This window comes from Hemicordylus capensis, chromosome 9, assembly GCF_027244095.1.
Source record: "Hemicordylus capensis ecotype Gifberg chromosome 9, rHemCap1.1.pri, whole genome shotgun sequence".
Classification (NCBI taxonomy): domain Eukaryota; kingdom Metazoa; phylum Chordata; class Lepidosauria; order Squamata; family Cordylidae; genus Hemicordylus; species Hemicordylus capensis.
In genome coordinates, this window is record NC_069665.1 from 17398038 (window position 1) to 17422559 (window position 24522).

Sequence of the window (24522 nt, forward strand, 5' to 3'; positions counted from 1 at the left end):
GGTGGCAACCCTAACTCCCCCAGAGATGGAAAACAGGCGAGTGCGTTGTTGCACTCACAGCTTCCTGGCTTTTATCATCCCTTCTTTATCTCTACTCTCAAACCATTAAGGTAAAATCTATATTATTAAATTCTCTAAGACGGGCCATGCGTGGAGATGTGGTGGAAAGGAGGCGATTGGCTGACAGTTTGCAAGCAGAAGCACCTGATTGGGCAGTGGGGATTCCATATGCAGATAGGGAGGAGCAGCCTGTGGCACTATGGTGATTGGGCAGTGGAGATTCCCTGTGCAGATGAGGAGGAGCCTGTGATGGTTAAGGTCAGTTGGAATGTAACTGTTACTGGTCGGAAGATGTTCTTGATTGTAGAGGAGAGCAATCTATCTATCTATATATAAAAGGATAGCAGGCAGGGGTGGGCAAAAAGACGGGTCGTGGGGGAGGAAAGAGCCCCTTCAAGAGAAGGAGGATACCCTTGTGTGAATTAAATGATGAAACAAAATGAACAAAATCTGTTAACTCAGGGAGGGAGGAAGAGAAAAAACATGAAGGGAAGGGGAAGAAAGAGTGGGGAAGAGAGAAAGAGAAAAAAGGGAGGGGGAAGAGAGACAGAAGGAAGGGCAGGGGATGGGCCTGAGCCTGTCAGCAGCCTGAGGGGAACGAGTAGCCATGGTGGTGGCAGCAGAGAGGAATGGCCCAGTCAACCACTGCTGCTGCTCCTGGGGGGAGGAGCAGGAGCGGGGCTCAGGTGAGGGTGGGGAGGTCTCTGGGGATAGGGGGCTGCAGCTTGGCAGCAATAGTGCAGCCACAACCAAGAAGGGTGAGTGGGATGGAAGCCATGGAATGGAGGAGGAGCAGGAGTGCAGCTCAGGTGAAGGTGGGGAGATCTCGGAGGTGAGGGGTGCAATGAAGTACTAACATACAGATGCTCTAGAGCATGCAAGAGTTCCAGCATAATGGTGGCAGTCAGGATGCAGAGGTGGAGGGCCGGCAGGTGAAGCCCCTCCGGCCAAAAGAGGTGGGTGGACGGCGGACAAAGCCCCGCCGGCCAGGAAGAGGCAGCAGTGGCAGGGAGAAATAATGGCAGCAGTTAGGAGGTGGGCAGGCAGCGGGCAAAGCCCTACCAGCCGGGAGGAGGAGGTGGGAGGTGGCAGCGGGATGGCCTGGCCCTGGCCCACCCAATGGGGAGAATGAGCTGCGGGGGGGGGGGGGGAGCGCACGCTGCAGGGGGATGCCACAGGCTCAGTGCACAACTGCACAGATGCTCTGTGCGGGGTCAGCTAGTTGCAGTATTACTGCACAAAGGGTTAGGGTGACAATGAACAGATTGCTGTACTCAAATCTTTGGAAGACATCCCGGCTATTGTTTATTTCTATTCCTCTGACAACATCAATACATTTTTATAGTAGTTTTTGTGTTCTTGATTTTTTAAAAAGCTTTTAAAATGCCATTGCAAATTTGGATGCTGCAGACCCAATGGTCAAGACTGTAAAAGCATGGTAACACACTGGAAGCTGAAAATACTGCAGTGGTTATCACCTATTTTCCATCTCCTGGGGTATAAGACCTTGTCAAAATCAAATGGCATTCACTCCCCAAGATGGCACCAACCATTCCAGTTGGCTCATGTATTAGAGAAGCAAACAGCTCAAGAAAGCCAGTATGAATGTGGATCCTTCTACAGATCAGGTTTGTGAGTCAGCCACAGAAAGGAGGCACACTGGTTAATTCATTATTATTTATTAGCTGTACAGCAGTATATTCTCCTTCCCAAAGTCCAAACCCCATTATGTACTTTTATAACATTTTATCTCATGTTGGTTTCCTAAAATAATGAAAAATATCACACAGTACAGCTAAGTACAAAAATGCATCAACCTAGAATTGGATAGCTAACCTGATAGCTCTCTTAAAAGCGATACATAGAAGAAAATTCTGTTTGAAATCAGCAAGACTGAGGCTCTATAAAAAGCTTACTTATTTTAACATGTGACAGTTCATATACAGGCATCATTTGTATTTCACATTATTCTTTTTTCTTTTTAATTAAAGACCCAAAAATCTTGTAATTACTGACCTAGTAAAATTTCCTGGCCTAGGTTTCAGGGGCTTGGGAAGCCCCATTACAAATTACCACCTCGGCTTTTAACACAGAATTCATAAACACAAAAACAGAGCAAAGAAAGTGGAGTCGTGAAAATTTGAAACTCAAAAAAAGAGTTAAATGACAAGTTTCCAATACCAAGTCCATGTGCTTAGAAACTGATCTGAGGCCATAGATGTCTGCCATCTTACTTGGACGTCTGGGTGGCGTGCTTCCACTAACTTGATAGGTTCCAATGTTCAATTTGTTTCCAATTCCTGCATAATTCCTTTTGCAATTGTTTAAAATGACAGGGGCTCTCTTTTTAAACTGCACTGTGCCCCCCCCACCCTCAACCTCTTAATTAAATGGAAAAAAGATTAAAATGTAAAAAAATTTATTTACACGCTTGATCATTACAGAGATGCCCTGCAGAAAGCAAAGCATTCGGGAGGAAAGATAACAGCTGGAGCATGCTGGACCTATGGTGCTGACGCGGAGCCAGTCAGTTGGGGGGGGGGGGTCGGGGGGGGAGTGGAAAGCAAAACCAAAATGCAATAAAAGTATCACAGTCCTCCTGAGTCTGCATTTACAGTTAAAAACCTCTACAGAGCAAAAATGAGGCCAGAGGGCATCACGGAACACGCAAGCGGATCCAGAGCGGTTTGTGTGGACTTGAGCAGAGGGCATCTGTTTCCACATCACGTGTGAAGGCTGTCTATGGCCTGTCACTACAATGTCAGAGTTAATGGGATCGGGCAACCTGCAGGAGACCCTTAGGGACTTAAAAAAAAAAAAAGTCCCACGTTCCATGATCCTGTTATGCTAACATTAAACAGAGAAAGGAAGGGTGGGGGGTGGAGAGAGAGAGAGAGGAAGATAGGGAGAGAGATCTAGGCAAATCACTTTCTGACATCATTTGAAGTTTTGTTTCCCGGGCTTGTTTGGTAAAATGGTCTAAAAACGATGCATTTCCCAAAGCCAAAAATAAGGTAAAAATAAAAACAAAGGGATTGAGCCGCTTCAAAAGAGCCCAGGCCAGTTCAGTCAGAGCACAGCCCTTCCTCCATCACCGGTCCATCATGCTGAGTATCATCTCTGGGGTGAGGTCCCCGTTGGGTGCTTCCACCGCAGCTGGCTGAACTCCCACTGTGGCTCCTACAGTCTCTGCTTCTGGCTCCTTCTTGACTTCCACTATAATGTTTTCAATTGCACCAGTGTTCTGGTCTTCCACCTGAATGATTGCTGTTGCTAGTGAACAAGAATAGGGGGGAGAAAGTCAGACTCTCTCTAGAAATTCTGTTTCAGAGTATATCAATGCTGCTTTCTATAACACATAGGTAGTGGGGGATGAGAGAGAAGAGAAAAGCAAGTTTTTAGCCCTTAATGGCTGTGAAGATAAATGCGTTTGGAAATTTTCCAAGTAATGCCTGCTGAAAGCTCAGAAGCCAGAATGGGGACTGAATGAGATGGCAAGTGATGAGGGAAGGAGAGTTGCAGCACTGCAAGTTGCTCCTCAACCCTTCCCTTATGACTAACAAAACCAGAAGAAGTGATTCAAAATAATACTTAATTTGCATAAAACTGGTCGAGGTTCCAGAACAGATTTTCTTGGCACAGAATCAGAATTGCCTGCACACAGAATTTTCTGTTTAGCACACTAGTCTGCACACAGCCGAATGCTAAGGTTACCATACACAGGTTCATGCTAAAAGGAGCAAAACCATTAACCAAAGCTGCTGCCACACAGACTCCGTTCATCTGAATACAGCATCCGCAGGGGAGGAGAGGCTGACTAAAATCTGTGCAGCAGGACCTGGAAAAGGTTTCCCTAATTTTAACAATTCCCTGGAGTGCCGACAGAGCTGACTGCTGGCCACGGCACTCTGAATTATCACCTTGGTTTGCATGTGATGGCTGCAGGGAAGGGGAGGGGGCGAAGTGTGTGTAGGATTGGCAGGCATATACACAGCCGAGTCCTACTCGTAAAAGGGCCGAAGAAAATGTATCCTGACATGTATGTTATTTACGCTTGTTTAACCTGTGTATGAGACATGGAGGGATTTCTTCCAGGTCTGTTGCCTCCAAGTGAATTCACACAGCCAGCGTTCGTCCACTAGGAGGGGCTGCAACTCAGTGGTGGAGCCTCTGCTTTGCATGTAGAAGGGTCCAGGTTCAATTCCTGGTGGCATCTCCAGGTAGGGCTGGGAAAGACCCCTTCCTGCAAACCCGGAGAGCCCCTGCCTGTCAATGTCAACAATACTGACACGGACAGACCAAAACTTTCTTATTCAATATAAGGCAGCTGTGCATAAGCTCATTGAGAGAGGAGCTCTTGTTAGTTCATCCACTGCATCCTGGTCTCCTAATATTTCTGGGCCAACCTTCCTTTTGGGTGCCTAAATTTCCTGAGGCTTCCACATGTGAATTGGCCTGCAATTGTGTTAATGGAACTGTTACTGGGGTCTTGGCGGGGATCCCGAGCTGTTCTCAAAGCTGACAACGTGACCTACGGGTTTATGGTTGATTACAGAGCTCTAGACAAGGTGACCCCACCTTCTGCCCCAGTGGGAGCTAAGTATAATGAGATCCTGGCTGCCACTGCTGCCGGACTCTGCTTCTTCTGTCCTTGACATCATGGTTTAGTCATTCATAAGACCATGATGCTCATTCACAGCCAGTTTGAGGCCACTTAAGTTGAGTTTGTATGACCAAATCTGAATTATAATGCTTGAGAGTATTTAGCAAAGAACAACAGCCAAGAGCTGTCCAGCCAACTGCTCATGTTCCAAGTTCAGTTCCATGTAGAACTGGGCTGGGCGGCCTGGGCTCTCCAGCTATTGCTCCACTACAACTTCCATTCTGAAGGGAGTTGTAGTTCAGCAGCAGATCGAGAGCCAAGGTTGCCTGACCAGGACGCAGGTGCACATTTGCAATAATTTAAGTTCCCTTCCCCCATCAAAGAGGGGTCCATTCTCTTTAGGGCAACGGAAGGGGACAAGCAGCATGACTGATTTGGAGAGACTATGTCTGTACCTTACACAGCTACCTATTCCCTACCCGCCAGTGTCCAGCCATCGTTGTCTCCTTGCATCAGTCTTTCCGCTCACTTCCCCTGTTATCCCACAGGGCACCCTGGCGTTGGGCCCTGATTAGAGAATGCAACCCCTTCCTCTTTATCAAACCAACACTTACGCTGGGGCTGTTTTGGTTGGTTGGCTTTGCCTGGTGGCCTTCCTCTCCGCTTCTTAGCCGGTGGCGGTGCTGGAGCGACAGGTTCCACCTCTGGCTCGGCCTCTATTTCGACTGCCGTCTCCTCCTCCTCCTCCTCAATGTCATCCAACTCTGGCTCTGCGTTTTCCTCTTCAATATTTAAGAAGCAAACAAGATAAAAAGCCAATCACTGTGTCTTGCCTCTTTTTATCCCCTTCAAAATGTCAACTCCAGTTTTAACTGCCATCCGACCACACCTAAGTGTGTCAGGAAAAATAAATCTGAAGCTTGGACGCATGGGGAAGACCTAAGCTGGCAGAGAGAGCAACTGTGGCCACTGGCAAGTCACCTCCCATGAGCCAGATCAAGGTGGGCAGCTATAATGCTGTGACTTATGAGCAAGGTCAAGAGGTCCCAACTCTTTGGGGAAATAGCATAGCGTCCTTACCACTGTCAGAGGAGTCCTCTTTCTTTGAGCGCATCTTTCTCTTTCGGCCACGTTTCCCTTTCTTGGGCTCCCCTCCGTTCTCTCCTTCTACTCCATCTGGGCCTGTACAGTTATCTGCATGTCTGGCCATGGTGTTCTAGTAAGGGAAAGGAAGGTGTGCTTTAGAAGCTGGTAGCATCCCACAAGAGATGCCTGAAACTGGACGTGAATCCACCGCCCAAGTCTACATCTACAAAATTCATCCCTCCAAAACAAAAAACCCCACATACCCCCAAAGAAAAAAACAAAGGCGATGTTTGCTAAATCAGAGGCTAAGCCCTAACAGGATAAATGGATGCAGGGGTAACTGAAGAGCAATCCATCGGCAGGCAAGTAGAGAGCCAGTCTTGCAGTAGCAAGTATGAACGGGTCTCCTTTGCTAAATAGGGTTTGCCTTGGTTTGCATTTGGTTGGGTGACTACATGTGAGCATTGTCTGCTGTAAAATATTTCTCTTGGGGGACAGTCATGTTCAAGTAGTAGAGCATCTGCTTTGCATGCAGAAGGTTCCAGATTCAATTTGTGGTATCTCCAAGTAGGGCTTGGAAAGACTCCTGCCCAAAACCTTGGAGAGCCTCTTGCAGTGTAGACAATGCTGAGCTAGATGGACCAGTGGTATGACTTGGTATAAGGCATCTTCCCATGTTCCCAAGTGTCTAAATATGGAAGATTCAGTTTCTGAAACATTTCCTGGGAAGAAACATGGGAGAATACTTTATGCTCTGTAGTAGCCGGAATACAATGCTGTGACATTTGACTATTGCAAGATGGTTAAACAAGTTCCTCTGGGACCACCTATTCCTATATGAATCTTCTGGAGCCCTTATATAGCAGTCTCAGTGGCCCTGCCTGACCAATATTCGTCTGGTGGCCCTGAGAAACAGCTTTTTACACAGGCAGTAGCACAGGGTTGGCACACTTTCCCCAGAGAAAGACATCAAGCCACACCCTGGCACACTTCCCCCAAGCCACGCCTTCCTGGTTTCAAGCAGGCACTGAAGCCATTTCTATTCCACAAAGATTTTAGATGATATTGTTTTAAATCGGTTGGATAAAGCTTTGGTTTTAATGATGCTGTTGAATTGCACTGGGAAGTGTGGCACTGCCCTCCCAGTTCTGCCATCCCATCACTTTGCTGCATGCTGTGGTCCTCCAAAGAGCAGAGCATAAATCCCAACACTTGTGATGTGGAAGATGCAGGTTTTGGTGCCTGGTAATTTTTGAAACTTTCTGTAGACCAATGCTGAGGAGTTCCAACAGAGAATACATGAGGAGTATGGCATACATATATACACGCCCTAGTATATAAAGGACCTCCCACCCTTAATTTTCAAAGGGATACTTATCTAGCAAAATTCAGGATGGGCGCTGCTTTCTGCCAGAGAAATTTCCTTTCAAACTGGTCTACACTGTTAACAACAGATGGGGCAGCTGGAAGCCCCATGCAGCTTGGGATTGGGGTGCCTGAAGAAGACAACCTCACACAGAAGCCTGCTTAGACAACATTCAGATGTCCTTTGCTGGTGCTCCCACCTTCAAGGGCGGGCAGGCAGGCAGGCGGGCAACTGGAGGAAGGGTTGGCTTGACTGAGGCACCTCCCCCTTGGCATATCCCCCCCCCCAGGAGACTTGTCTGGTGCCTACTCTGAAGTCTTTTGTGGGGCCAAACAACAACTATTTCTCCCCACCCCACCACCAAGGCCCTGTGGGTTTTTAAAATTTGTAAACCGCCTAGAGATGATTTGAGAGGGTATTATAGAAATATAATAAAACAGAAATATTACCTTGCTGTTTCTTTCTGAAAGATAATCTTATTATTCTAAGTTAATTGATATAAAGTCATCCCTTGCCAACGACAGTTTTCCCAATAGCAGTTTTGAGTATCCGTGTCTGGGAAATCATGACTGGTCTCACCAATGGTGGCCCGAGTATCTGCACTTTGGTGAGATTTTTTTTAGTGATGAGGAGGAGGGGTTCTGCAAATATGGAGTTTTTTTCCAGAGGTTAATCCACTAATTCTTGTGTCACTTTGCGTCAAAATCAAAGTGATTTTGAGTGGGTTTCGGGGGTTCAAAAGTGCCTGTGAGCTATTTTTTTGGGGGGGGGGGTTCAAATTTTTCCAGAGGTTCAATTTGCTCACTCCTCTTGCTTATTCTTAGTGATTTTAAAGGATTCCGGGCAATTTTTTGGTTTTTCTTCTTTGATTTTCCTGTATTTTTGCAACTGCTGTTCCCCTAACCCACTGTTTCCCATTGATTCCAATTGCTCGCCAACCACAAATTTGCCAGAACACAACCCTTGTGTTTTGTGTGTGTGTGTATACACAGCAGATATATTTTTTGCCATTCTAGGAGAGGCAATACTGAAGTGAAACGTTCTACTTCTTGCAGCTTTCTGTCCTGGGAGGCCTATATGGCCTCCTTTCTGCCCCTATTCCACCATCTCTTGAATTTATTTATTTATTTATTTATTTAAAAAATCCAGAGGCCTTTGGTCGGTCTGTTGGTAACGTTTTTGCTGGCTCTTTGAATCCCACCTTTCTTCTTCTTGTAGTCTTTTTATCTGTCGCTCATGCATTTGCTCATTTATTTTTCTGACTTTAAATTATTGTATTTTAGGTGCTTGGGATGGTTCAACTCTTGACTACGAGTTGGGGGAGGGGCTGATACTCTCAAGCGCCAGTTTCTTATTTATTGCTCCACAGAACAACTTCATCCCAAATATGACCTGAGAACTTACACGGCGGGTGAATGTTTTGCCACACTTGGAGCAGACAAAGGCAGCTGGGACAAAATTAGGGTCATGGTAACGCTTGAAGTGCATATCGAGCAGTTGCTTCTGGCGGAAGGTTTTATCACAATGGCTACAGGCGTAAGGCTTTTCTCCAGTGTGGGTTCGCTTGTGCATGATCATGTGCCGTTCCTAGAAGGAGCCAAGAAGCAAGAGTCAGTGTGAAAACAGGGGTATCATCAGAGCTTTCCAAATAGGCAAATGCCATTTTCCACCTCATCCGCACACCTCACCCTGCCAGACCAAGGGCCACACACTGACAAACATGCACAGAGCTTCACCTGTCGACATGCATAGTCACACTGGTCACACTTGAAACGCTTCTCGTTCTTGTGAGATTTCTGGTGCTGGATGAGTGCGTATCGCTCGTGGAACACAGCATCGCAATAGCGACACTTCTTGCCCTGCTCGATATAGGAATGCTGCTTCCGCAAATGGACACCTAGTACAGAGAAAGAAGCCACATCTAACATACTGCATTTCCTGCAACCCCTGTGGTATACGCCAGAGTGGTCATGCCTAATCTATGCAGGCTATATTAAGGGTCAGATGAACTAGCAAATTCCTGCTCCGTTCAAGCTAAACGTTTTAGTCCACAATATTTAAGATTTCAACTATGCTGCATTCCCCCCCCCCTTGTATCAGCATTGTTACCTGGCTCCAAGCCTTGAAGACAGAGTGGAATTAACACTTATAAATCATCATTGCATACACAGATCTTGCTGATCGTTGCTTTTTAAAGCAGAAGTTTAATACACCAAAGAGCATGTCAAATGCTGCCCTAGTTATCTAGCTCTCATGATTGACAGGAAAAAGAGATCAGACCCACAAAGGCAATTCAACAACTGCAGGGATGGATACTTAGAACCTGCTCTACAGGCAAAAAGTTCAAAGCAGCTCACATAGAGTTCCAAGGGGATCCCTAACCCAGGGAGCTCACAGGGCCAGATCTGCATAGCTTCAGTGGCAGGTCTGAGTCCTCTGCCTTCAGCTCATTCTCCGGGCCATTAAAATGTCAGCTGGTCCATCAGTGCACCTTGATGGACTCTTATGTAGGACTTTGCCTCCAAGAATGCCATCTTCATATCCTTGGGAAGTAAGTATCTGGAGTCTCCACCTCAAACCACTCACCCAGGTCACTCTTCCGTGCAATGACTGTGTCACAGTGAGGGCAGTGAAACTTGGCCACATTCTCAGTGTGCTTCTGCAGGATGTGCATCTTCATAGTCCCACTCTGGGTGAAGCGAGCGTGGCAAATGTAACACTCATAGGGCTTCTCACCTGTCAGAAAATGGGAGAGAAGTGATTAACTCGAGAGACTAATTTGTTAGAGGAGAAAACTGACATGGGGGGGAGGGGGGCAGAGCTTGGAGAGGCCTCTGATCAAAGCCAGTTGATTGGATAAGGATTCCCAAGGGCCACTTGTCAGATACAACAGCAATCAAGCTTCTGTCCTGCTGAGTGTCAATATGACTCCAACCCTGCTTTTCACCCAAGTTTCCATCACCTATAGTCTCAGTGGGATTTGCGATATCTATAGCTCCTGGTATTCAGAAACTGGCATTTAGCTGGCGCACTAGTTTCACCCAGTGGGCCAGAACCCACAAATGGGTTGCAGCTTGGCTTTAGGTTAGTCTGAACCAGTGACACCACAATATTTGTTTTTTCAAGAAATGGGGATGGGGAGAACAGAAAGAATATGAAAAACAGATAGTTTTCCTCTTATTTGAGTGTCACTGCCTACAGCCTGATTCATGAGAACTGAGGTTTGGTGTAGGAGCTAAGAATCCTTAGAGATGTTTACACATAATTACAATTCTCTGGGCTCCCAAGGGAGAAGGAATGCCTTCACTGTGGATGTATCCCAAAAAAGACAAAGAAAGAGGGACATGTGCATTTTAAAAAATAAAACAATGCTGAGCGCCATGTTGCAGGATGGGGCGGAAGCCTGAAGATGACAGAGCCAGAGGGCTGCCATGCGTTTCATATCATTTGGGAACAACCAGGCCCCTGCGTTTAACAGTACAGGACTGGCAAAGCATACGCAAGTTGTCATAATTCAGATCCAAGCAATGTAAACTACAATGGCAGCCTTTAAGCAAAATAATGGACATGTTAGAATCTCCTCTGGGAGGCAATCTAGTGGTGCCAGCAAACCTCTTGTTCGCTTTATTTTTAAAGCAAAGCACACACAGGTTTCACATGCCAAAAGGAGCAGCGTGTCAAAAAGAAATCCCCAGCCCACGCTAGCCAACGCTGCAAGAGGGCAATCTGTACCAGAATGGGTCCTCATGTGCCTCTTCAGTTTGTAAGTGTCTCTGCTGGCGTAGCTGCACAAGCTGCACTGGAATGGACGCTCCCCAGTGTGAGAGCGAATGTGGCGTTTCAACTTGCTGACCTGGAACCCAAGACGACAAACAGGGTTAGTGATGCAAGGACAAAAGGCAGAGGGTGTCGACAGTGATGGTCTGCCCACAAAGAGCAGGAGTGATGCTTGGAATATCTTCAATTACAAGACAAGGCAGAAGAGCAGGGGAGGGTGCCTAGAATACCTGCTGGGACACGCAGATCTGTTTTTAGTAGGTTCAGGGGCTACAGTTTCTTCTCTATGCACTGAGTGGAATTGACAAGATCCAGACTAAATCCTGCTGAAAACAGGATAGGCTAATCATGACTGACTTGTCTCATTTGCTTTAATGATGTTTAGTCATGACTAGCTTAGTTTGGATTCTGCCAAGAGAGAGAATCACACCACTCCCCATCTTTACCGACCTCCACATGTTCAGCCAGGGGGTTGAAAGGAGATGCTTATGCATGGACAGCTGTCCATGCGCCAGATTATCAGGAACTCTGATCTCATGGAGCATGCACTGTTGTACACAAGCAGACATATTTTCAAAAAATATTTATATTCTGCTCTACCTCCAAAGAGCCCAGAGCAGTGCGCATGGTTATGTTCATCCTCACAACCACCCTGTGAGCTAGTTGAGGATAAGTTAAATGACTGGCCCAGTCACCCAGTGAGTTTCATGGCTGAATGGGGATTTGAACTCGGGTCTCTCCTGTCCTAGTCAAACATCCGAGCCACTAAACCACACTGGCTCTCAATACCTTCAACAGAATGTGTGGCAGTTGCGGTGAATAAGTTGCGGTGAGCAGAACAACATCGAGGGTGGACCAGCTGCACAATCTCACTGCTCCCATCATGCATGGGAAACCTCTGCAAAGGATTATCTACCCAATGCAATGTTTGACCTTTCCCCCCTTTAAACAACAGACCTCTCATGCTATACTAAACTGCTTTTGGAAACGAAGCCCCCACTACTTATAAAACAATGTTAGCAAGGCATCCTGTGGATGATTTATGCAGAGAGGCGGCACTTCTTCAAATATTATTACCCACAGCAGAATTATTATTTAGAAGTGCAACAGCTAAGTAAAGGAAAGGATAAAAAAAACAAACGTGGGAAGGAAGGAGAAGTAGGTTCCCTGGGGAATATTCAATGCCAGAACTTGGTTGAACACTGCCATGCACTGTAGGAGAAGTTAAAATATGCTGCTGAATTAAAAAACATGCTTAAATTTCCCCCCTAAAGTTTGCCTTGCGGCATGGCAGGGCTTTTTTGAGGGTGGGGAGAAACAGAAATCCAAAGCCCCATTTTGCTGGAAAGTTCTTTGGATTGTGGACAACATTGCAAATACAGAACATTATAGAAGCATTTCTCCTGCCTCCTCGTTGCTCATATGCATTCTCATTATTGAGAATGCAATAGTTCTACCCATAGTCTGCCTCTGGAAGCCCATAGAGAACTGTCAGATACCACTATGGGACACTGCTCCTTACATTAAAACTGCTTGTACGAAGTTCCCATTTCCAAAATCTTCTTTGTTCTTTCTTCAACATGAACGAGGGAAGATGGCAGGTATCTGCTTCTAGCAGATTCCATCCCCTTTGCCCCCTCCCCCAAGTGAGTGGGAAGACACAGTGCAGAAAGGGAACTAGATGTTGAAGGGAAATGGGCAGGTTGAGGTGGGAGACTTCTTAAATCTTGGGTGAACAGTCACAAGGATTAATCAATTGAGTTCCATGGTGTAATTAGCATGTTTCCATCAAAAGACGGCCAGAAGATGGTGGAAAGAGTGGAGCTTTCCAGTGAACACACCAAGCATATTTTATTATGCTCTAGAAACAGATGCAGTTAAATCAATAGTGCAACCCCACACATATTTACTGAGAAGTAAGTTCTACAGCATTCAATGGGACTTGCTTCCAGGTAAGGGTGCACAAGATTGCACTGCAAGTGTGTTTCCTATGTGGCAAAGTCTCCACGTTTCAGACAGAGTATCAATAGGAAGAGAAATAGGCCTGTCCAGCTGGGCAGAAAACAGCAGGAAAGCGATTCAGCACACACCTCCACGCTGGCATAGTCGCACATGGAACACTTGAATGGCTTCTCATGGGTGTGTTTGTAGCGGCGATGCCGAACCAACTCACCACTCGTCACAAAGGCCATGTCACAGTCCGGGCACTTGTGAGGACGAGTACCTGAGAGAAACCAGAAACCGGCATTAGAAAGGTGCACAAGCTGGCAGGGGCATCCCTGGTAGGGGTCTGCTATTTCCCCTTCATACCGAGACAGGATGGCAAGAAATGGTATTAAAGTCTTGGTATGAAATGGTATTAAAAAGCACCAATTTCATAAGAACGCAGATGCCAGCATGCTATGGGTCTCTTGAAAAGCTGAATATGGTCCATGTATTTAAACAAGATGGTTTCCTATAGCCACCATCTGCAGGAATATGTCCCTATTACTCTGTCAGGGGTGTGTGTTCCTAGAAAAAGGAACTGGAAACGGTAAGTTTCAGTTACAGCACTGCTCCAATAAAGGTTATATCCTGCAACTTGTGGTGTGATCTCAGCTACATAGATTACCGTTAGGAATAATAAATAACCAGGCATTCTTAGTGTGTATCTGAAGACCAAGTTTCCAGTCCTCAGACAAAGACTTCATAATATGAAGGCAGCATCATGGCCACAAGAATCGGCTGGGGTGTCTACGCAATCAGACAATTAAGAGGTGCACTTGTGAGCTTCTGCGTTCCCTCCCTCCCAATCCTAGCTAAAGAGAGAGTGTGTGTGTTTTAAGTTCATTCAAAAAATTCTAGCCCATTTACAAATATATGCAGATGTATCAAGTTCATTTCACTGGACACTGGCTTCTCTGATTAAAGGATATTGAACTGATCCTAGACCATTAGTGCAAGGGTGGGTGAGTGTGTAAACATGGTGAAAAGCTTCAGCTTAGGAGAGTGCTAATTGTTGGCCATATTGTCTGAATGGTACCTGTGTGAGTGTTGAGATGGTTTCTCAGCAGCGTGACTGTCCGGAAGGCTCTACCACAGAGGTGGCACTTGTGTGGCCTCTCATCAGTGTGGCTTTTCATGTGGCGGTCCAGGTTAGAACGGCGTGGACAAGTATAACTGCACAGTTCACACTGGAATGTCTTCTTTACTCCTGTTCAGAAAAGGAAGCCTCTTTAGCAATCTTAAGCGGCAGCCCTTCTATGTGGGCAGGTATATACAGTCAGGAGCACCCCAGAGGCAATCTCTTCCAAAGCCAGGACTTCCTATTATACCTCTCCCCCACCCATAATCCTCATTATTGCCCCATTTGAAAGAGTGCCCGGTGTCCGAACAACTAGGAAATAGTTTTAAAATAAATCTGGATAGATCAAGCAAAGCTATGAGCCACACCATACAGTATGAAGACAGGTTGCCCACTTTGAGAAGCAAACCTGTCCAACTTGGAGGAAAACCTGACCCCAAATGTGATGCTTGGGGTTAAACCAGATGTGATGTGAAAAGCACCATACCCATCATCATTCTTTTTAAAGTAAAAAACAAACAGCTGTGATTGGGGGAGATCTGGAGCACAATGAGTAGGGCCATATTGCCAATATTTTAAGGTTTCTATTATTTTTTCATTAAAAAGAACAATGATACATGTATCACGACTGCTACTTGACCTCAAGACTTCATGCCATGAGAACCCACCAATCACTTCTGTATATGGATCTCCATACATGACAGCACCATGTACTGTCAGATCGCCTTTTAAAATGCATCCAGGTTTTTGGATCGGCAAGGCACTCAGGAGTCAAGCAGAAGCTTTGATTCAGAGCAGGACTTGGAAGCGTCTCTTCCCGCCCCCACCCAAATGGACTGTCCCATGTACCTTTCTTTTTAATTTTTGTTGGCTTAGGCGGCTTCATGTTGCCCACCACCTTCTCTGCATTGACCTCCGAGAGCAGGCCCTCCTGCTGCTCCTCTTCAAAGTCATATACAGACACATCCACGTCCTTCCCCTCCTCCGTGTACCGGAGTTTGCTCTTTTTGGTTTTCTTTGTCTTTTTGGCTGGGGGTTGATAGTCTGGGTCCTTCTGCCAGTTAGGATCTTCCTGAGGCTGAAGTTCGCCTTGCTCCAGCGTCTCCACCTCGCCATTTGCACCAACCTTTACCACTTGGAAGCCTTCAGGCAACGGGAGGGTGTGGCAGATCATGGGCTCCCCCTCCTGGAGGCCTCCTTTGGAGACCTCATTTTCATAGGCCCCCTGAAGTTCTTCTACAGACGCAGTAGCAACAGGTACAGACACAGGGACGGGCACTTGGACAAGCTGGAGTTCGCCAAGGTTTATAGGTTGCTCTTCCATGTTCACAACCTGTAGGGTTATGATCTGGGTGTCGTCCACAGTGGCCTCGGCTTCCTGTTGCACAGCGCCCTCCATGACCTCTGTCTTCATCTGAAGCAGCGTTGGGTCTAGCTGTTCCATCATCACCATCTGGACGCCACTGTTGACGTCCTGCACCACTTCAGTCCCATCTGCCTGGTTATGGGGCATTGGGCAAGCATCGTCCTCCTGCCCACCCTCCCGGCGCCTTTGATAAGTCTTCCTTTCTTTGCCTTTAATAAAAGTTTCAGACTCCTCGCCAATAGTTTCAACTGCTTCCCCTTCCATGTCACCTCCCTGGTGGGAAAAACGAAAGAGAAACAAGAGCTTGTGGGCTTAGGCAACCAGCTTGACAGTTTACAAGAACTGATGGGACAGATTCTCACACCTCAGGCGATTTGATCAAACAAAGGAGATGTACTGCACTTGCTGGAAAACTGCCTAGAGACAAGACAAAGCTAGGGCTTCAGTTCCTTACACACTCCTGATGTGGAACTATAATGCGACACAGAATGAACTGCAATTCATTCAGAGGCAAGAGTCTGGGTACAGGAACAAGCTGTAGGGAAGCCTGATGGTAAGGACGAATAAGTGGGCTTCACACTACTGCCTTCAAATGCATAAATCCTAAAGGGAGTGTGGATCTAGCACAGGAAGCTTACAGACTTGGAGGGACTCTTTACATGATGGCTAGTGCTACCAAGTGCAGTTTTAACAAGGGGTGGGGTTTGCTCATTCCACTAAACTAGCGTTCTTCAAGCATTGTACTTTCAGGGAACAGTTCATGCATCTACCTGTCTGCTAAGAAACCTCTAGAAATCTGACAAAGAACCTCTGTGTACTGCAGCGAGAGAACTTGAGAACATGATCCTGGTTCACATTTCATGCCTACAGGGCACAGGCATGGCTTCTTGGGCCTCATCTTCACTCCACACTGAACTGAGCATGTACCTTGGGGACATTCACTACTCTCCTGCATTGCTAGGGAAAGCCAGTAATGGTGGGCAGACCTCTCTATTTTATAACTCTCCGTCCCCTCCCCAACCAGGAAAACACATACCCCAAACTGAGTACAGGATGTTTCTTGCAGTGAGAGACTCCAGCCACCAGGGGACACTATGTTGCTTCAGAGCAGGATTCCAAGAGCTCCTGCTCTCATTTCCCCCTTCTCTTTCTCCAGTGGAAAGACAGAAAAGTTGCACAGAAGCCAACCTGACTAGACAGTATCAGCTTCTCAGCCACCTTCACAGTGATGAAGCAAGACACACAAGCAAGCAAACAACCAATCCAGATATAACTGCCCAATATACTATTGACAAGGACAACTGGCAGTCAGTCCTCTCTTACAGAACAGGAAACCATCCCCTCATTCCTTTTGAGAAAGCAGTTTCCAAATAAATAGATTGCAGAAATCAAGGGAACCCGAAAGGACAGGACAGACCAAGGGGAAGAAGAAACACGAGAGCAAACACAAATAAAAAGCAATTTGAGACTGCTTATCCTATCCCCCACAGGCTCCGGGGAGGTAAGAAAATGCAAACCACTTCTTTAAAAATTGTGAATAAGATTTTATTTGAACTGGCATTTGGAAGTTGGGTTTAGCAGCAGGTGGGATAGTAATTTTAATTTTCTATGGCAGTCTTGCAAATCAGTCCACAGAAGCTTTTCGCCCATCTGCCTGTGTTAGATCATTTGTGGCTCACTGACAGCATTTTAAAAGAAAGATGAACCAACTCTCCTCCCCTTTATTAAAAAAGGTTACTGTGGTACAACCACAGTTAAGTGCATCCAAGCATCTGAAATTTTTAGGTGCCTAGCCAAAGTATTTAGTTGAATTTTATTGATTGTTTTAACTTTAAATTTTATATATGCTTTAAATGTGTTACTTTGTTTGTTTGTTTTGTTGTAAACCATCTAGAGACTTTGGTAGTATGTGCATTAAAAAAAGCTACTAATATCCTGCGTAGTCCTATCCTTAGATAATTACAAATAAAATAAATGCAGAAGGTAGCCAAGCTCATACATGAGAGACACAGTGCAGTGCTTACTTTTACTGGCTATGACTAGACAGTGGGATCTACCTGATCTCTTTGAAAGTTAAGAACAGAGAGAGAGAGAGACAGATTGCCAGGAAAAGTAACACCGATATTCATTCAGTCAGCCATGTGTAAGATACTGCCTGCTTTCTCCCTGCTACCCTTGTGCAAACTGACCTTGCTTTGCTGTTAGAAAGCACTTTCTAACTATACGGAAAGGAAGCTTATGAGATCACCTGGCATATAGATAGATAGATAGGGGTACAGTTGTAAGGGGACACAGGGACACCTCAACCGTGTAGTTTGTGATGATGCCATCTACCCCAATTCAAAATGGTAGATGTGTGAACATTTAAAGCACAAGTGGGCTAACTTATGGACTGCCTAACTGATTTGAACCAAACTTGGTACAGTTGTAGTGACTGTCAAATAGGGACACCTCAACGGCATGTCCTTTGTAATGATGTCACCCTCCCAATTTAAGATGGTGGATGTGTGAACGTTTAAGGCCGAAATGGGCTAACTTGTGAGGATGGTAATTCTAAAGTAAGATTATAGTGAAAGGAAATTAGGCAGATTAGTTCTCACCAAAAGAACTTGTATTGTGTGAAATTCTATCTCATGTTTCTTTAATGCTGCCTATGCTTTTAGTGCCTAAATTTTTCAGCATGATTAGACATTTTGCACATACTCTTAGAAATACATACATATACATACACATACACACATACTTCACTAAAGGCATGACTAACTGAAAAATGTACATCCCAGTCCAGAACAAAGTAGGAAGTCTTGCCAATTTCAGAAGAATTTACTTGGAAGTAAGTCTAGCCATTATTACTGCATTTCAAAACTAGCCATCTGATCAAAACTTCAGCAACAGAGCAAAATAAATACATAAATACTATAATGCCTGTTTATGGAGATTATATACTGCTTTTCAGCATCATACTCCCAAAGCATGGACAATTAAAATATTGCTGTTAGCATTCTTGGGTTTTCCCCTGCCCCTGATTAGAACTCTGGGCCACAGCAAGGCCAAAATTGCCATAACTCAACGTGTCTGGGATATGACGAAGCAGGGGGATGTTGCCCAAACAGGCCCTGGCCTATTCTTAGGAGATCAAATCAGCAGTCATTTCCCTGCTGAATATTTACTTAGGATCTCTAATGGGGATCATTGTAGGGTTCTTTCAGCAGCTAGATAGACTTAACGCCCTTCATACGGCGGTATTGGAAGGACATTTTGGGAAGGTGCCCTACGACCAAAGATTATGCCCCTGCCGGAACAGTGAAGTGAAGACTACGGAACATTTGATGCTGAAGTGCAGATTTTATACTGAATTAAGGGGAAAGCTTCTCTCCCCACTACTAACTCATTACAATTCTAACTGCCCTTCTGATGGGGACAAGGTCCTTTTCCTGCTTACTGCTACGTCAGAGTATGCTTACAGGAGGGTAGCAAAATTTCTCTTCATAGCAAGCAAGATTCGGTTTAGAGTGATTAAGGCACGAGATGCTGGGTTGTGCACTTCAGATTAACCGGTTTTATTTGAATGAATTTAGCCATGTATATGGTATTTGAAGGTATTAATGTTTTATGTATTTACTGCTGCTGTTGTTTCTTTTTGTATTTATGCTGGCCTTGGGCCGAAATAAACAAATTATGTATTTGTTTATTTACATACATATTTAAAAATTGCACTAAAACTTGACAGAAAATCAGTATCAAAGCAACATAGAGCTATTACTGCCAAAGACAGTAATCAAAATAGCAGCAAAACAAAGAACAAGAAAAGAAAGAAAAAGACTAACCCTACAAGTCAAAACAAAATGGTTTAAGAAAAATTAGCAGCAATGCAAAATTCTGGAGCTACAATAAAAAAAGACCCTGCTGCTTGAAGAGGTTAAATTTGCTTCTAAGTAAGTGGGAACATGAAACAGCCTCACAGATCTGATGTTTCAGGGAAGGATTGTGAAAGGAGGTGGCACTCTCATAGGTTAATTGTGGGCTAAAAATGCAAGAGGCATGATCTAGCTGAAGTTGAGCACTTTTAAGGCTCACTGACTTCAATACAAGTAGATTTAAGGACATGGTCAACACTACCATCAAAATCAGTAGGACTTAAAAATGCTTGGCACTGGCTGAATTGAAGTCAATAGCCCACTAAAGCCCAACCACTTGGCAGTCTAAGCCAACTTGCTACATAGTTTTTTTAAAAAATTCTGCATGATTTTCAGACTTGCTCTGGCAAATATCCAGGAGACTCTCCATAGCTGCAGGGCTGACAGTAAGGGATAGTCTATTAGTTCCCAATGCTTGATCTTGAAATACGAGAAGTACAACTCAGGATGCTCTCATCTTTTTATTTATTTATATTCTGCTCTTCCTCCAAAAAGCCCAGAGGCATGCACAGCTTCCATACCAGAATGATATACCGAAGAGAGATGGGAGGAAATGCAGCAGCAATTAGTTTTATTTGGGAGCACAGCAGAATAGTTTCACCTGTCCAAGCATTAAGTTGTAGTAGCAATGAGAGAGCAGATCACAACACTTCGTGCCGGTCTTAACTGTAAGTAGTTCATTTCAAGATACCATTTCTGGTTTAGTTCAGCTCTGTCAGCAGCATTCCAGGAATCTCAATACCTCAGAGGGGCACATCTACGTGACAGTAAGATTACACACATGCGCTCAAGGAGGGGATTGCCCCAGATCTCTAAAGTCTCCCTGCCCAGAAGCTGATCACATGGGAAGCAGAGTGGGTGGCTGGATTGGCTTGTAAATCTGTCGCAGTTTTACATGGGTTGATGTGAACTAGGAATTCTCCCTCTTGCCTGAATGTCCACCACCCAATAAATCATTTGGTATCTTGTTAGTAGTGCTCCCTCTTATTTTTTTCATCAGTGAGTGGAATGAGTTTTGTTCTGGGCGGCAACAGCAAGGCAGTGTGAGCACGTGTGCATTATTATGTGCCATGATAGATACAACACACACACACACACACACCATAAATATGGAAGGAAAGTAGTATTTTGTAGTTCTATCTATTTATAAAACTGAATTTTTACACATCAGTTGCTCGAGTGCTGTACTCCCCAACTTTCAGAAGCAGATTTTTGAGGGTCATGAATGATGGTTACAATGGAAATACAACACAAACATCTCCCCAACTGTGAGCTTTCTGGAGACAGGGAATCGTTTTAATTTTTAATCTTCCTATGTAAGCCTACAGGAGTATTCCAGTGTTACATGCTCGGCAGCCATATACACATTTTAAAAGCACAGTTCCCTTCCTGTTTCAGCCCCAAGAAGTTTCCCTTTCAGGCCGTCATCCAAGCAAAGCTTTACCTCATATACATGCTAGTTATCTATTATCCTCCAGAAAAGATTGTCAAACCAGTGCTTGATCTGAGCACTCATCCAACGCTCCGAGTGACAAAAAAACCCCACCTGTCTGCCCCTCAGTAGTCATACATTTTTCACTCCCCTCAATGCAGGGCCAGCCCAGAAGTCCATCACCAAGAAAGATGGACCAGACAGGCTCTTCTGCCACCACCTTCTCTAGGTACTTGCTGAAACCAACCCAAAGGATAAACCAACCATGCCACAACACGGAAAGCACCACCATGCATTCAGAGAGCCAAATCCTGTTCCCATTTGCATGCTGGGAAGAGCAGTTTTATACCTTTAACATATGTTTCTGGCTGTGCTATTTCTATTGTAAACACCTGTACCTAAGACCGGAACAAGGCATAATCAGATGCACTCTGGGACTTGTAGTTTTGGTAATCAAGGCTGCAATACTGTGTACATGCCAAAAAGAGAATTCTGCCTATCGAAGTGGCAGAGATTAATCATTTTGCTTCACGCTTATACCAGGCCTGAAAGTAACTGAAGGGGGCGGGGAGAGATAAAACAGAAGTAACAAAGGAATCCATTATCAATTAGTATAAATAAATAAAAAATACTATGATTACTTTTTAAAAATACTAATACGAGTATAATGGACATAAAATATATATTATATTGCATGACAGCTCTTGCAATACACACATGGACAAATGTGCTGGTACCCCTCCATGAAAAAAGAACTAACAATTGTCTCTGAAATAACTTGACACCCAACATTGTTTATTCCGCATTTAACAAAAATCAGACATTGCTTTAGAGTTTTGATGCAACAAAATATTTCAAACACCACCACAAATGAAAGTGGCATGGACAAAAATGATGGGACCCTTAACCTAATATTTTGTTGCACAACCTTTAGAGGCTTCCTGTAGCTCTCAACGAGAAGGCCACTTCAGAATAGTCCAATGTTTTGTTCTTAGCCATTCTTGGGTGCTTTTAGCGGTGTGTTTTGGGTCATTATCCTGTTGGAGGATCCATGACCTGCGACTAAGGCAGAGCTTTCTGACACTGGGCAGTACGTTTCGCTCCAGAATGTCTTGATAGTCTTGAGATTTCATTGTTCCCTGCACAGACTGAAGGCACCACGTGCCAGATGCAGCAAAGCAGCCCCAAAACATAACCAAGCCTCCTCCATGTTTCACAGTAGGTATGGTGTTCTTTTCTTTGAAAGCTTCATTTTTTTGTCTGTGGACACAGAACTGATGTGACTTGCTGAAAAGCTCCAGTTTTGTCTCATCGGTCGAAAGGACATTCTCCCAGAAGCATTGTGGCTTATCAATATGCATTTTAGCAAATTCCAGTCTGGCTTTTTAATGTTTTTCTTTCAACGGTGGAGTCCTCCTGGGTCTTCTTCCATTGAGCCCACTGTCACTCAAAAAGTGACGGATGATGCGATCAGACACTGATGGGTCTTGACCTTGGAGTTCAGTTTGTATCTCTTTGGAAGTTGTCCTTGGCTTTTTGTCTTCTCACTGTCCTTCTGCCCATTCTGGGGTCGATTTTCCTCTTGCGGCTGCGTCCAGGGAGGTTGGCTACAGTCCCATGGACCTTGAACTTCTTAATCATATTTGCAACTGTTGTCACAGGAACATCAAACTGCTTGGAGATGGTCTTATAGCCTTTGCCTTTAACATGCTTGTCTATAATTTTCTTTCTGATCTCCTCAGACAACTCTCTCCTTTGCTTTCTCTGGTCCATGTTCATTGTGAGACACACGATGATACCAAACAGCAGAGTGACTACTTTTCTCCATTTCAATAGGCTGAATGACTGATTGCACGATTGGAGATATGTGTAATACTAATTAAAGAAAAGAGCTAATTTGAAAAATCACTCTAATCCAATTATTTATGATCTTTTCTAGGGGTACCAACAAATGTGTCCAGGCAACTTTAGAATATCGTTGTAGAATAAGCAACACTTTATCTCTTTTTCACACTTGCTTTGCTTTACTCTATGACATATCAAAGGCATGCAGGTATACACGGGACAATTGCTTTTCATTTAATTGCTTTTCAGGAGGCATAAAACACTTTTTCAGTGAGCTGTAAGGGTACCAACAAGTTTGTCCATGTGTGTATATAGAGCAAAAGATTGGATCCTACTGGCAATAATTGGGATAAAATTGATATTTTGTTTCAAACAAGCTACCACCAAGTTGTATGATAGGCTATGATAAGCTCCACCTTTAAGCACAAGACACGGGCGGGCGGTGGAGAGAACTTCTGCTCCTCCAATGAATCAAAATATTGTCTTAGAAATAAAATCAGAAGTGATGGATGTACACACCCTGCCTGCTGTAGGTGGTTGGCAGCGGCGCCCTACCCTCTTCCTGCCATCTCATGGGCCGCTTCGGTGCTGTTGCAGTCCTTGGGATCCATTAGTGAAAAACCAGGGGTTTCCTCTGAGGAGCAGGCGGCTGCCTCCTGCAACCCAGCGCTGGAACCCATGCAAGGGATGCTGCGTAACTTGCAAAAGGGCTGGCCGCTGATGCACATGGGTTAAAATGGCTGTGCAAGAACTCCAGCCAAGTTGCTAGAGGGTGTGTGCCCGAGAAGTCGAGGCAAACTGACAGTTCAGAAAGAGTGCCGGCAGCCGCAGCTTGGAGAGGGGGAGGGGACACAACCAAATTCCCAGCATCTGGAAAGGGGGAAACAAACTCCTTCTGTCTGAAGTTTTCCAAACTGGGAAAACCAGCTTTACTTCCAGGAGGTAGAGGCATTACCCTCTGTTCCCTGGCTGGGGAAACGTTAGTCGCTCCGCTTCTGTCTTCAAGCCGCTTGCAGAAGTGAAGAGCATTTTTTTAAAAACTGAAAATGGCAGCAGATGTGCACATGCCTTGATAGTGGCGCCTTTCGCCATATCCAATAGGCTCTCTCTGCAGCCAGAGCGGGAGATCTGATTCCCCCGCTCTGCGGGGCAAGAGGCAATGCAGGTGCTGGCAAGGGAGAGGTGGGTGGTGGTGAGGGCAGTCACCTGAATTTTGTGGGTGGGTACGCAGCCACTCAGCTTAGAGGGAACAGTGCTTGCCAGGTCAGCTTGTGTGTCTGCCTGCATGTGGGGGAGAAAAGGTGTTTTTCACTGCCTGGTTATTACCAGGAGCTTGGTGAAGGTGGAGCTAGAGAGGAACCCAGGAAGGAAGGCTCAGAAACTCCTAAAAGGAAAATATCAGGCTAGGGGTTCCTAAACTTTAAAAAACAATTGTATCCCTTCTGTTGCAAACTTGCAGATCAGGTATCCGATAAAGACTGCATACACCCACCCACCCTTAAATCTTATGAGATGGGCTACTCCAGTCACTGGCTCACATCCAGATTAAGTCTGTCCTATTTCAATAATAACACAACTTGTATTCATGAGTAACTTGATCTGGATGTAAACCATAATCTAGATGTAAACAATATTTAACTCTCATGTGCGCGCACGCGTGTACACAAACAGTCAGAGTTAGAGACACAGGCTACTACAGTCACTGGCTCACATCTGCACTAAGTTAGTCATAAGTAATCATTGAAACGAATAGGACATGTTTACTTGTTCTATTAATTTCAAAGAGTGTATTCAATGCCAAGTTTCTGAAGCCTGTCAGTCAACACAATCAGCCAATCAGAAGCAGAGGGGGAGGGTCTTCATCCTCCTTCCTCCCCTTCTGGAGCAGAAAAATCATAATCAGATGGGGAACGCATAGAATGGGCAAAGGAGGGCTCAGAGTATCCCAGGGTGCCCTTCAAGTACCCCTAGGGGTAATAGTACCAACTGCTGAGAACTCATAAACT

At 45.1% G+C, this 24522-nt stretch overlaps 1 protein-coding gene and 1 long non-coding RNA gene across 4 annotated transcripts in view; one reads left to right on the top strand and one right to left on the bottom strand.

Annotated features, from left to right (window-relative positions):
* The first annotated feature begins 276 nt into the window (after positions 1 to 276).
* Positions 277 to 2224, top strand: LOC128334292 (uncharacterized). Its single transcript, XR_008311244.1, has 2 exons — positions 277 to 318; positions 1436 to 2224. It is a non-coding gene; the product is annotated as an uncharacterized LOC128334292 (long non-coding RNA).
* The window catches only part of CTCF (CCCTC-binding factor), a 33412-nt gene continuing 10613 nt past the window's right edge, over positions 1724 to 24522 (bottom strand). The window contains exons 1-11 of one of the 3 annotated variants that reach the window (XM_053270899.1): positions 16359 to 18986; positions 14806 to 15595; positions 13915 to 14085; positions 12983 to 13116; positions 10848 to 10968; positions 9702 to 9851; positions 8852 to 9012; positions 8520 to 8702; positions 5744 to 5879; positions 5278 to 5448; positions 1724 to 3333 (exon numbers count right to left, since the gene is read on the bottom strand). In XM_053270899.1, coding sequence (XP_053126874.1) covers positions 3152 to 3333; positions 5278 to 5448; positions 5744 to 5879; positions 8520 to 8702; positions 8852 to 9012; positions 9702 to 9851; positions 10848 to 10968; positions 12983 to 13116; positions 13915 to 14085; positions 14806 to 15586 — 2190 coding nt within the window. In that variant the 5' untranslated portion in view covers positions 15587 to 15595; positions 16359 to 18986 and the 3' untranslated portion in view covers positions 1724 to 3151. Of the gene's footprint in view, positions 3334 to 5277; positions 5449 to 5743; positions 5880 to 8519; positions 8703 to 8851; positions 9013 to 9701; positions 9852 to 10847; positions 10969 to 12982; positions 13117 to 13914; positions 14086 to 14805; positions 15596 to 16358; positions 18987 to 24522 lie in introns of those variants that run through there. The other 2 variants (XM_053270900.1, XM_053270898.1) reach the window with 2 other exon arrangements.